Here is a 13,893-nt window from a genome sequence, read left to right as displayed (position 1 = left end):
CCCGGCATTTCCCAACATGCCCAGTTCCTGGGGATGGTCCCACAGTAAGAAGCATCTGGGAATCAGTCATGGTGCCTTGGGTCCCAGAGCTCCTGCTAGACTCCAGGGAAACACGGTAGCTTCAGGAGCTTCCTTAACTCATGCTGCCCATTTTATGTACTTTACAAACCAGAAGAGCACAGGACCAGGCAGGCCTTGCAGCTTGAGCACCCTGATTTGGTGCAAACTGGACTCACAGGCTAGATTACCTTCTCATTGTCAGTGTAACTGCGATTTAGCCAGATGAAGAGGCTGTTTACACAAACAGCCCAAGCAGACAGGAACTGGGAACACGTGAAGTCGGGCAAGAGTTTGGCCCCTTTGCAGGGTTTCCTCCTTGTGGGGAAGGTATTAGGGATGTGTAGTTATCGCTTACAGACTTCAGATACCCACTGTGGATCTAAATCTCAGGTGGGGCCTGTCCTGGAGGCGTTTTTCACAAACACTAACTTTGCTTCTACTGTTCGTGAATCTCTAGTCCGCAATTATCTTACTTACCTTCAAATCCACAGAAGGTAGGGGAGTGCCCGAGTCTTGATGACCAAGGACTACAGCTTGTGCAGAACCCCGTGTGCCCGCGCTCACCCCGCCTCTCTGCCTTTTCTCCCCAGGGTGTTTGGCTTCCCTGTCCACTATACCGACGTCTCCAACATGAGCCGCTTGGCGAGGCAGAGACTGCTGGGCCGGTCGTGGAGCGTGCCGGTCATCCGCCACCTCTTCGCTCCACTGAAGGAATATTTTGCTTGTGTGTAAGGGACATGAGGGCAAACTGAGGTAGTGAAAAAACGTTAAACAAACAAACAAAAAACACAAAACACAACAAAACACCAAGAACATGAGGATGGAGAGAAGTATCAGCACCCAGAAGAGAAAAAGGAATTTAAAACAAAAACCAGAGGCGGAAATACCGGAGGGCTTTGCCTTGCGAAAAGGGTTGGACGTCATCTCCTTGATTTTCCAATGTTAATCTTTAGTCCTATTTAAAAACAACACCAAGTTCCCTCTCCCCCCTCCCCCCCTTTTTTTTGGTCAAACCTTTTGTTTTCTACTCTTTTCAGAGGGGTTTTCTGTTTGTTTGGGTTTTTGTTTCTTGCTGTGACGGAAACAGAGGGTTTATTGCAGCAAAAATCATGGTAACAAAAAAATAGTAACAATACCTTGCAGAGGAAAGATAAGAGAGGAGGAAAGAAGGAAATTCTATAGAAATCTATATATTGGTATTGGATTTTTTTTTTTTTTTTTTTTTTTTTACTATATATCTTTTTGTTGTTGTCTCTAGCCTGATCAGATAGGAGCACAAGCAGGGGACAGAAACTAGAGAGACACTCAGGAGGCAGAGTTCCCTCCCAGCCACTGAGCTGTCTTGCCAGCACCATTCCTGGTCATGCAAAACAGAACCCAACTAGCAGCAGGGAGGCGAGGACACCACACAAGACCCTTTTATACAGTATTTCAGGTGCCTACCACACAGGAAACCTTGAAGAAAATCAGTTTCTAGAAGCCGCTGTTACCTCTTGTTTACAGTTTATATATATATGATAGATATGAGCTATATATATAAAAGGTACTGTTAACTACTGTACAACCTGACTTCATAATGGTGCTTTCAAACAGCGAGATGAGTAAAAACATCAGCTTCCACGTTGCCTTATGTGCAAAGGGTTCTAACCAAGGATGGAGAGAGGGAGATAGCTTGGAGGTGAATTGTCATCAAGGCGGGCTTTTCCCCCTTGGTGTTCAACGAGGTGAAGGAGAATTTGGGAACAGCGTTTCCCTGCTTCTCCCTGCCAAAAAGGGGGTGAGATGAGGTGGTCGGGACCGTGGACAGCTGAGAGCGGGATTCATCCAGGATCACGCAATAACCTTTTGACTTTTTTTTTTTCAAAAAGGAGACTCCCTCAACAAGATGTCAGGATGAGGGGTCTTCATTCCAAGTTTCTCACATTAGCCGATTTGAGGGCTCCTCGTGGTGGGATCAGAAATAATCCAGAGTGTGGGAAAGTGACAGTTCAAACCCCACCTGGAGCAAATAAAAAAACATACAAAACGTACTGGTGCTTTCCTGTCTAAAGTCGCCTTTTGTGTGTTCTTTTATGAGGCCCCACCATCCACCCTCTGTGCACAAGGTGGCTTCCGGCCCTGGAATGTGATGTTTTTGGTCATCTCCAAAGGCTGCAGTTTTATACTGGGAGGCTGACGACACCTTTTGTTATAATTATTCTTATGGTTCTGGTTATAATTATGTTTGTTTTCAGATTTTTTGTTAAGAACACAAAAACCCAACCCCTATTCCCTTTAGGTTTCAAACCAAGGTGCGGGGAGCAGGGTGCTTCTAAGTTAGCGGTGGCCCTGGTGCCCTGGCTCCCTACCCCTCGGGCCAGGTGGGCCACCAGGCGCAGCGACAGCTGGGCGATCCGGGAATCTGTCCCCAAGGCCCGCCTTCCGGTGCGTCCCTCTTCTCTTCTACTTCCCCTCCTCTGGAGTCATGTGTGTCAGGGCTGGAGGGAGGACTGGCCGTCTCTCCGTGTGTGTGATTGGAGTGGTGTGTATTTCTTTTTAGTGCTTTGGTCTGATGATAGCTGTGCTCTTACCTCGAGTCAGCAGCACCTGGAGCCCCAAGTGCACAACACTTGGTTTCACTTCCTACCGAGGCAAGCAGCCTGGTGTTGGCGGTAGGCGGGAACGGCATTGGCGGCTCCAGGGTGAGGGCCCAATGGGCAGATACTTGCCTGGATAGATGGAGTGTAGATATGTGGCATATAGAGATATATATTTTATAATGGGAGGGGGGATAGCACCTCCTGGGACCGGCAGTGCCGGGAGGTGTGCTGTCAAGCACATAGTCCCGAGTTCGCATCCCTAGAAACAGGGCCTATGGTGATAGGCGCTATATAAATAGATAGGGTCATGTATAAGAAATATTATGTAGTGGGGAGCGGGGGAAGGGGGCTCAGGATGCTGAGCCTCGGGTCCCGCCGCAGACATAAGCCCCACATCAATCAATCAATCCCACACGCATACGCAGGAACATTTCTATCCCGATGCATAGTGAATGCACACACAGCCGGGGAGTGCCGCTTGCGACTCTTCCCAGGATTCAGGACTTTGTGGAGTCGGCCCTGCAGCTCTTTACCTCTGTTGCCCTGATTGCAGGTAGACTGTCAGTCCCAGAAGTTGCTAGGTGCTGAAGGCAGGAAGAGGAGGAGGATTATTTAGCAGGTGCTCTCCTCTAGCAGGTAGCGTTCTCTCTCTTTTGCCCCTGGTGATGTCAAAAGATTCTTCTGTTAGCAACTGTGATACTGACCTGCAACTCTAGGCACCAGTCAAGTCAGCCCTCAACTCCCCCTACCTATTCTCCCCCCACCAAAATACAGTTCACATCCGGGTCTGTCTTGGCCAAGGGGCTTCCATTTAAAAAAAAAAAAAAAATGGGACAGTGACCCTCATGTTTTGAATAAAGCAAATTAGTAATTGGTGACAAAATTAAACCGAGGCTTTGAATCCCTTGCTCATTGCTCTGGACTAAGCTCGCAGCCAGTAGCCAGTGTCCTCCTTTTAGGGGTGCTTAGTTCTGGACCCTAATCTACTCATTTCCTTGTCAGATTGGCCCTGAAGATCACACCCAGTTGCTTCCTGCCAGCTCTGTGACATGGTGGCAGGTGGTAATGGTGGGCCCCCAGGGGGCTGGAGTGGCCAGGAGGGGGGGATGCCTTTGCCCCTCCCTCTCTGGAGTCCCTGTACCTGACTGGTGCTCACCCTGTCCCCTTGTGCTCCAGCTGGCTCCATCTCCCTGGCCTGGAGACCACCAGCACCACTCTAGGAGGGCTGGGGGGAGGAGGGCTGTCTCAGGTAGCCCAAGGTGCTCCCTCCCCCACTGGCCAGTGCGCTAAGGTCTTCCCAGCCCCCAGTGTCAGGACAGCCTGGGCCTTCCTCTGCAAACACTCAGCATTTGGGGCTCTCCTAGGCCTTTGTCCACTGCTCATGTGAAGTTTTCCTTTCCCAATGGCTCAAGCCCCACCCCAAGGGGTGGTGTGGGGAAGAGGCTTGGCAGCCAAGGATGTGGCAAGCCTGAGGATTAGCAGGCCAGCCCGCTTGCTCAGAGAAGGTTCGCTGGGGCTGATTCTTAAGAGCACTTGTTCCAGCCTAGCAACCTGACGAGGCCCTAGAATGGACTAGGTGCCCCTTGCAGAGATGAGAGTTAACGATCACCAACCAACCTGTGGGGTCAGTCCCACAATAGAACTTGGTGGGTGCAGGGGACCTTGGGAACATGCCCACTTGGCCTTGCCAGGGTGCTCTTAATCTACTCCCAACCATAGGGGCACTTCTGGGGACAGGTCATCTAAAGGGGAGCTGTGCTCCGACAGGCAGAACCATTCAAGGATTAAGGTGGGGGTGATTGCGCTAGCTGTGGATGAGGCTGAGGGTGGAACAGTGGAACAGGAGAAACCAAAAAGGCCCAGGGAAGATTTTGGGGTATGTTCCCAGTGGGATTTTCTTTCTAAAGAGCAGGCCTGTTTACCCCTGAAAGCGAGGGCTTCTAGAGACTGAGGATGATGCCTCCTTAATTACTGCAGGTGCCAAGTGGACTGTGGTGCCAAAGAGGTCTGGGGGAGGTAGCTGGGGCTCATGCCAGGGTGGCGGAGCCCTTGGTTGCCTGTCTGAGGAGGAAGCTAGTCTCCAACAGGCAGCTGCTGAGCCCGTGGGCCTCAGGCTGGCTGGTGCTAACGCCTTTCCCCGTGGAACCTGCTGGAAAACAGTAAGCTAGGGGAGCAGCATTGGAGGATTTGCTGTTGGCAGATGACATTAGTGTGTTACTATCAGTTTTTTTCTCCAGACCCCAGAACCTTCTTGCTGTTGGACATTCTGTTAGCAGACTTCTCAGGAGAGCATCCAGGACTTCTTAGCTTTTGGGACAGGCTTGGGAGTGGTTGGCTGGTGGAGATGCCTGTGTGATTTTTGGCCGATCATTAAGGTGCAGATGGGGACAGGCAGACCCAGTGGGCAGGAAGACTGTTGGACTTTGAACTAGTCTAACGAAGACAGGCTCCCCGCTCTTCCTGCTTAGCTGGCAATTCTGGGGAAGCCTGGATGGGAGGGAGGCACCATCTCCAACACAGGAAGGTCTGTAACTGGAGCAGAGAGGAACCATCTGGGAAAAATACAGGAAAACTGGAACCGGTAGTCTCCATACCTTTGATTGTATATGTGAAGTGGATCCTAGAGTCGTTTTGAACTGTCGCTGTCCTGCTTGGTGCAGAGTTGCTGTGGCACTGGTATCTCTTAGAGGTGTCGTTTTCAGGAAACTTACAGGAGCCCCTTGAGCTGTGGGCTCGGGCCTGGGGCCTGACTGGCACTGAGGTCTGAAGAGGGCAGGGCTCTTTCCTTTGTCAGGGCAGTAGCAGAGCCACCGTTCTGCTGAGAACTGAGTTTCTAGCCACGCCCCATTTTGATCCAAGAGGTAAGGAATCTGAATTTATCATCTGTTGTCCAATCTAGTTGCTCCCAGTCCTTGTGATTAGAGGGGACCCTGGAGCTGTCCTGCCCTCTGGCAGGAAGCAGCTGAAGCCCCTCCTACCCCAGGATGGGACAGGTGTGATAGAGGGCTGGCCGTTTCCTGCTGACAAGTGTTTGGAGGCTCTGGGAAGAAAGCATAGGTGAGGATGGACTCCACTGTTCTAGCAGGTCTCAAATCTTTACATCTTGGTAAAGAAAGGCCGGGGTCTTTGGGAAGCGAGGGCAGCCCGTCCTGCACCTGTGTGTTGCAGAGACCCAGTGAGGTGGCCTTTGGTTGGTGACCTCTTGCTTCTCGCTGACTCTAGGCAGTGGAGTTTGGGGGAGGGCCGCATACCAGGTCAAACGCAGTGAAGACAAGGATGGAGGGTCCCTTTTCTAGTCTTGACTGGCCAAATTGCCCGGAGGCCCAAGGACTCCTGAAACTGGAAAACTCCCCCCATGCGCTCCCTCGAGGGACGCAGGAGGGCGGCTTTCTCAAACCCCGGTCTAGCGGCCTCCAGCCCGAACCTGAGGAAATGAGCAGGGATCGAAAGCCTCACCTTAGTCCCATTTCACTTCGCAGACTGATTGGGTTGCACAGCCCTAGAATCCAACAACAACCACCCCAAAAAGAAAATGCCGAAATTCCTTAGAATACGCAGAGGGAGGAGGTGACTCAACAAGGTGCTAAAACATTTTATTAAAAATATATATTGTTAAATTAAGTCTGCTGTCTGGACAATGACTGTTTGTTTTGTTTTCTTGTAGTGGAGTTTAAAAGAGACTATTATTTTACTCTGATATATTATTATTAAAAAGGCATTTTAACTTTGTACTTGAAAACTAAATGAGCGATTTCATGTGTTTTAGCTGAGGCATTGAAGTAGCGGGTGCTTACTTATTTGTGGGAAATCATGTATTCATGCTGAAGAATAAACTCCGTAGCCGATTTGGGAATAACTTTTACTGTTACAGACGATTTCGCTTTGACCCCGTTGGCAGAGCACTTTCACTCCACATTCCACGCAGCTAAACGCAGGACTTCCTCCCCGACCCTCCCCAGCCCCCTCCTTCCCTTTCTCTTCAGTTCCTCTTTGTTTCTTTCATATTTTTTTTTCCTGGTTCCAGCATCCTTTCACCACTGTATTTTTTTTTAGGGTTGCTTCTCTATTTATTGACAATAATAATGTACATTTCACAGTCTGGTTCTGGGGCATCCGGGCAGGGCACGTGCGAGGGGCCCGAGCGGGTCCCCAGCCCAGCCCCCGGTGTTCTGTTGTATCTCTGTGTGTGATGCTCGTGACATAGCTGTTTATGAAATAATTAAAGAGGTCAATGCGTACAGCAGATGTAGAAAGTCTGTCAGTTCCGCCTTCATCACATTTTTTGTGCCCAGAAGAATATAATAAAGCTCCTTTCTAATGTACTTGTGCTGGAGAACACTTGAATAAATGGACTGTTTTTGTGCAAAAAGAAAAATGGAAAAAGCACCGCGATAATGTCCTTTTGTCTTGCGTCTCCTTTCCCCTGACATGACTGTTCGCAGCCTTCTCCGGAGGGTTAAACACCAGTCCTGGGTCCAGACAGTGCAGTTCCTCTTTAAAATATCACCTGTCTGAGCGTTAAATAGGGCCTGTAAACTGGGTGGAAAAAAGGACAGTGTGATTGACTTGAGGCTCAAAGATGAGTTATAGTGAGACAGGTTTGCTGGAAAAGCAAATTCTGTCCTGTGCTGAACGATGGAAGTTTTCAGACTGGAGCAGGGAGAGGAGAGGGCTTCATGCCCGTGTCTTGGTCAGAGGAGCCGGAGGGCTTTGGTTTCTCCAACACACGAGGGTGGTCAAGAGGAGACCAGCCGGGGTGGTTAGACAGTCTGGACTGTGTGTGCAAGGGACCCTGGAACGAACCGAGGCGTTTGGCCTAAAGGAAGAGTCAAAAGGTGTTGGCACTGACGGGCAGCCCAGGACGTGTTATTTGGGGTGGGTGCGTGAGGTGGCGGGCCAGCGGAAATGGGCATATTCAGCCCTGCGTTGGGAAGGCTCCTCAACCCTGGCCAAGGGGGCAAGGGGCCGCCCGGAGTGCAGTGAGCCCTAGCGGGCTAAGAGGTGCTAGACCGCCATTAGAGGTACTGCTGGCCTCCCTTGAGACCCCAAGTTTGGGTTCCTCTCGCTGCCTGGCCCTGGGAACTGTCTGGCAAGTGCACGGCGCCTTGTGGTTTCAAGAGCCCTTTCACACGCAATATCTCCTTCGTCCCCATGACCCTGCCTGACAGTCACTAGTTCCCTGTCCCCACCGTCTATGAGACTGAATTCAAACTTCCCACCACACCTCTGCTGTAAGACCCAAGGCATTCCATGCTGTTTTTCTGTCCGCTAGTGCCAAGCAGGACCTGCCAATGGTTTCTTCCCCTAACAGAGGGTTATTCGAGTTCTTTCCCACGTTAGACTTGGGGAGAGGTGTAGGACTACACCACTTTGCTGGCAGCTTTGAAAGACATTAAAAGGGGAAATTTTGAGAAAAAGAAAATAGGCTTTTTTCATGGGCACTTTTCTTTACAAAATTGTAAATGTACATTTAACTTTTATCTGACCCTTTTTTCAATATTTTTCAGTGTCGATGTAGAATTTTTTTTAAATGTCTGCATGGCATTTTCTTGTTGGATGTTTGTTTCTATATATATATAATGTGCATTTTATTTTAGCTATAAAGAGAGCTGCAATAAATATCATTGTGTTGGCGTTTCCCCCTAAATTTTGTATTTTTTCCTTAAGATACAGTCCCAGAAATGAGACTTATTGGGGCAAAGTAGATGAACATTTTGGTCGGTTCCTGACACATTTGCCTGACTTCTCCCAGTGGTCAAAACACATAGCTTATCTTCAACTCTGAAACTCTCAGTTCAGAAAAAAGCAAATATAGTCTTTAGTTTGATCCAATTCAGAAACCTGTGTTAATCCCAGTGGGGAAATAAAGACTTAAGACTTTTGGGGGGAGCAAGTGGTGGAAGCAACACAATTTGGTCACTAAACTTTGAAAATCAGCTCACCTGGCATGCCTGCCTGGGGAAGACTGGTAAGGGATGGCACTCAGACCGAATCTTAGAGACTCTAACTGAAGGTTAAGGAGAAGCGGATGCCCTTTGGCTTTGACAGTCGTGAGTCATCTGAGCTGGGTGTGGGAGGTCTGGTCAGAGCATATGAGAGAGAGCTGCTGAGACTATTTTTGTTAATAAAGACCATCCTGTGAACTTCCTGCATTTAAACAAGGTATCATTTGATGGTGGAGGGAGAGGAAGAGACAGGGAAGGGTCAGGGCTGGGAGGAGTCAAGGCAGTTGTGAAGTGACAGGGTCCACAGCCCACTGAGACTGCCCGGGTGGGTAGTCCCAGGCCCCAGTATGCCCTGGTGGGGAAGAGATCCCACGCAGCACCAGGGCCAGGCTTGTGGGTTCAAGAGAAACTTCCTTGTGTTTGGCAAGGTTGACTCTGGGGTGGAATCGAGGAGGGAGGGAGACAAAAGCCTACTGGGGGCTGGTGGGTGGTGAGGCCAAAACCATACATAGCAGGGCCAGAGGTGGCAGGCATGGGCAGTGGGTGTCATTCCTGGGGGGTGGGGGTCAGGGGAGTGGCTGCAGAGAGGGAAAGAAAGTGCATGTTGGAGATGGGGCCACAAAGAAATCATACCCAAGGGTGTTGGGGCTCCCCTGGGACAGTGTCCTGGCTCCACCCCAAAGAGCCCCTTCTCCTCTCTAGTACACTTTATTTTTTTTTATTTTTTAAAAATATATCTTTATTGACCTCAGAGGGAGGAAGGGAGAGGGAGCGAGAGATAGAAATATCAATGATGAGAGAGTCATCATTGATCGGCTGCCTCCTGCACACTCCCCACTGGGGATCGAGCCCGCAACCCGGGCATGTGCCCCAACCGGGAATTGAACCGCATCTCCCGGATCTTAGGTTGATGCTCAACCGCTGAGCCACGCCTGGCTGGGCCTCTCCAGTATGCTTTAAAAGGCCACAGCCATTCACCCCAGTGGCACCTCTTCCTGCTGTCAGCTGGGATCCTATAAGGGGGTGCAGCTGGGTTGGAAGGAAAGTACCTGAAGATTTGGGGTGTTATGGCCCAAGACCTCTTAGAGGCAGACAACCAAAACAGCAGTTTTCACAGCTGGATTCAAGCCTCAGCCAGTCCCTCATGTTCAACCCTGACGTCCCAGGTGCCTGGACTGTGTTGGAAGGAACTACAGCATTTAGAAGTGGTGAATCCGAATCCTCTGCAACCTGGGGCAGGTTCTAGCTACTGGTCTTGAGCCTCTGCCCTCTCACTAGAAACCTGGGTTTTACTTTCTTGTCATGCATGTGGCCTCTGGTGCTCCCAACCCCTGCACGCGTGTGGGGATAGTGGCTGGGTCTGGGGAGGGAAGGAGCCCTGCCTGCAGAGACACTGCCCTGCAGCCCTTGCCGAGATCAGGGCTTTGACCAAAGTTGGTGAGTCTTTAGGGTTTTCTAAATACAGAATTATATCATCTGTAAAAAGTGACACTTCTACTTATTCATTCCCAATTTGGATGCCTTTTATTTCTTTCTCCGGCCTGATTGCTCTGGTTAGAGCTTGCAGTACTATGTTGAGTAAGTGTGGCAATAGTGGGCATCCTTCTCGTTCCTGAGCTTAGAGGAAAAACTTCCAGTTTTCACCATTGAGTGTGATATTAGCTGCGGGTTTGTCATATATGGCCTTTATTATTTTGGGGTACTTTCCTTCTAATACCCATTTTATTGAGCATTTTAATCATAAATGAATGGATGCTGTATCTTATCAAATGCTTTTTCAACATTATTGATAAGATCATATGATTTTTATATTTTGTTAATGTGGGATATTACACTGATTGGTTTGCTCATGTCGAAACTTCCTTGTGCCTCTGGAATGAACCCCACTTGATCCTGATGTACTATCTTTTTAATGTATTATTGTATTTCGTTTGCAGGTATTACATTTAGGGTTTTTGCCATCTGTATTTATCAGAGATGTTGGCCTATGTTTTTCTTTTGGGGGTGTTATCTTTGCCAGGTTTTGAAATGGCATCTTTATTATCATCTTTTCTAACGTGCAGAATCATGTCATCTGCAAAAAGTGACACTTTTTGTGCAGACAGGCTTTTTCCCAAGCCGGCAGAACTCCGCTGTGCCTCGCTGCACTCAGATTTGTAGGGAAAAAACAAGAAAACCCCACCCTTTCTACCTACACAGTGTCACCTGAGATTTGAATGGCAGAAAGCAGGGGCAGCAAAGTTCAGCTAGAGGAGCTGTCACCCTGCCACGGGGCCTCTGCGGGCCTCCTGGGACCTACTCCCTGGCAAGGCACGACCCAGCCCGGCGGAGGCGGAGGGGGGCGGGGGCTGGGTGGCGACTTTCCCAAAAAGAGAGTGTTCCCTCACTCTGCGGGGGTGCTCCTTTCCGAGCCCCACAAAGCTGTTTGTAGAACACACGGTTCCATTGAAACATGATTGATAAAGCGCTGCAGTCCTTTGGGCACCTGGTGGTGGTGGGCGTTGGGGGTAGGCTCCCATTTCTTGAGGGCGATCGCCATCTGGGAGGCACAGCAGGGTCTGAGGGCCTCTGCGTCACTCTCGTCACTCTCGTCACTCCCCCGATGAGTCGCCTGCCGTCACTCTCATCACTCCCCCCGATGAGTCACAGGCTGCAGAGAAGGGCTTGAAGCTCGGGGTAGGGTGGCCTGGCAGACGCCACAGCCAAGGTGCCTGCACTGGCACAGGCATTCTCCCGCTGGCGGTGTGATTTTTAAGATTTGATTTTTATACTTTATTGAATATTATTTTAAATCGTATCTTATACTCTATTTTTATTTTATTATTTTTGTTTAGCTTTGTTTTTATTATATTTTTAAATTAAATTGAAATTTTTTTGCAGTTAAGATTGCCAGATAAAATACCAGATATCCACTTAAATTTGAATTTTAGAGAAGCAACAGGTAATTTTTCAGCACAAGTATATCTTATTTAGAACGTCCTATTTGCTATAAGCATGTCCCAAATATTCTGTCATGTGTTTTTATTTAAATCTGGCAACTTGATTTGCACAGAACTCCTTCTTAGGAGGAAATCTGAGAGCCCTGATCCCCAACACAGAGAAAGTGAGGCAGCTTGTGTCAAATGGGAATGGGGCAGGAGAAGGAATGTCCTCCAGTGTCCCCCAGGCCCACCCAGGAGCCCCACTGAGCAGAACCCATATACCCAACCTCTCCTTCAGGGGCTAGCTTCCCCAGGGCGATATAGGAGTCACAGCAGTAGCCAGCCTGCAGTCACTGTCCTGGTCCCCAGATATTAGAAGGGAACCAACTGGCACCAGCAGAAGCAGCCGTGACCTCTGCACGTTGGAGTTTTTCCCAACCACACCTGGCCCATATCCTTTGAAAATGTCCTTCAGGCGCATATCCTGTGGGCAGAGCAGAAAGCTGAGGGTGGGGCCCACGTTGGCCTCTGTGGAATCTGGGAAAGCCACTGACATCTCGGTTTCTCCATCTGTGAAATGGGCTCTTGCGGGGTTACACAAGATGAGTGACGTAAAAAGTGCCTGGTGAACGGCAAAGCACTAATACTCTATTGTGTGCATATATGTCCTATCAGCTTCACTGCGGCATAATTCACAAACAATAACATTCACCCATTTTAAATTGAAAGCCACTGAGTTTGGACCTATGTCTATGATTATGTGACCACGATGACAAATAGGCCTTGTTTTTTTCAAAGGTCAACAAATATTTGTCGTCTTAGGGTGTGCCATCACTTCAGGCACAGAGATGAAAGCTGTGGCCCTTCCTTGGGGAACTCAGAGCCTGGTAGAGAAGACAGACCACGTGAATGCCTGTGTGAGAAGCAGCAGGTGGAGGGAGCACACCAGGGCACAGGGGGTGCAGCGTGGGATGAGGTCACCCTTATAAGTCTCTACAGCACTTCACAGTCCAGCTGCCTCTGAGCCAACCCTGTCAGGCCCTAGGTCCCACCCCATAGGAAGTCTGCTGTGTCCCCAATTCCCTGTGACACCTAGATCCTCTTTTTTCCTTAAAGAAAAAAAAATCTGGCAGAAGCTCACTCCACTTCATGCTTCAAGACCCAGCTCAGACAGACGTTGCCTCCTCTGAGAAGCCATCCCCTTCCCGGCTGTCCTGGGACCATCTGTGGCTCCCTGCTCTGTGGATTGGAGGCCTGCAGGTGCTGAGGGTTAGAGGAAGGTCACTTCCTGTAAGCTGCAGGTGCAAAGGGCAGCGCGGTGGCCAGGCCTAGGGATGCAGGGGCAGTCTGAGCCGCCCTCCTCGTGGACCAGGTCCACCCAGCCAGAAGAATCTGCTGTGTTTCCTGCTGACCAGGGGCCGGGCAGGGGGAGAGAATGGCGGAGGAGGTAGGTAGTGCACCTGCCGGGAGGGGCCCTGGCAACATACCCTTTGGGATCTGGGGGAGGTGGTGCCCATTCAAACACTCGTTCAGCAGATGCCAGGCGCGAGCAGACTCCTACCTGGTGCTGAGGCCATCCCTGTGAGAGTGTGCAGTCGGGATAGGTGGACAGAGCTGGCTCAAGCCCTGCTGTCATCCCTGGGCCCCCCATGCTCTATGCCTTTCCTTGCATTCACCTCACGGGGAGTCTCCCACGCTGAGCATCTGAGCTCTTTGATCCAGTGCTGGCACCTGCCAGCCTCCCGGGGTCCTCCAGGCTCTGTTCCGAGCAGTGGAGAACAAAACAGATGTAGTCTCTGTCCTCACGGACCTTATAGTCTAGTGGCACATGGGATGCCATGGGGCAGAAAGGTGGGGGGTGGCTGTGAGGGCCCAGAGCCTTCCCCCTGCTTCCTGGTACTGCTGCCTTTTAAGTAAAATTGGAATCCATTCCTCTTCAGCTGCACAGACACCAGCTCAGCGGTGATGTCCTATCTGGACGGCCAGTGTCTCTCCACAAGCACTCCCAGCCCCGTGTTCAGTTCCCTGCACCGCAGCCTGAGCCATCACCAACGACAGCAGCAGCAAGGGCGCGTTTGGGTACAATTACAAAAGCGATGTATGCTCATGGTAGAAATTCAAATAGGGAAGGAGACTATAAGGTGAAAAGTCAAAGGCAGAACCCTCTCTCCCTAACCCCCAACCCACAGGCCTACTTCCCAGAGGCAATCAGCATCTCCTGTATCCTTCCAAAATTTTTCAAAGCGTTTACATATTTTTATATATGTGTGTATACATAATCATATATATTGTATGTGTACAATGATTCCTGTGCGTATATACCGTATGTAACCTTGAAAAATGGCGCAGACTTCTCTCAGTGCATTTTTCACTTGAAGATGTGCGCTG

The 13,893-nt window shown here is 49.9% G+C and overlaps 1 protein-coding gene across 3 annotated transcripts in view; it reads left to right on the top strand.

Annotated features, from left to right (window-relative positions):
- The window catches only part of DNMT3A (DNA methyltransferase 3 alpha), a 99,328-nt gene extending 92,451 nt beyond the window's left edge, over nt 1-6,877 (top strand). For all 3 annotated transcript variants that reach the window (XM_081156552.1, XM_081156553.1, XM_081156554.1), the window contains one exon: nt 651-6,877. In XM_081156552.1, coding sequence (XP_081012678.1) covers nt 651-792 — 142 coding nt within the window. In that variant the 3' untranslated portion in view covers nt 793-6,877. The remainder of the gene's footprint in view (nt 1-650) is intronic.
- The last annotated feature ends 7,016 nt before the right edge of the window (nt 6,878-13,893 follow it).

The sequence above is a fragment of the Miniopterus schreibersii genome (assembly GCF_964146895.1).
Source record: "Miniopterus schreibersii genome assembly, chromosome: 13".
NCBI lineage: Eukaryota > Metazoa > Chordata > Mammalia > Chiroptera > Miniopteridae > Miniopterus > Miniopterus schreibersii.
This window is presented reverse-complemented; position numbering and strand designations above follow the sequence as displayed.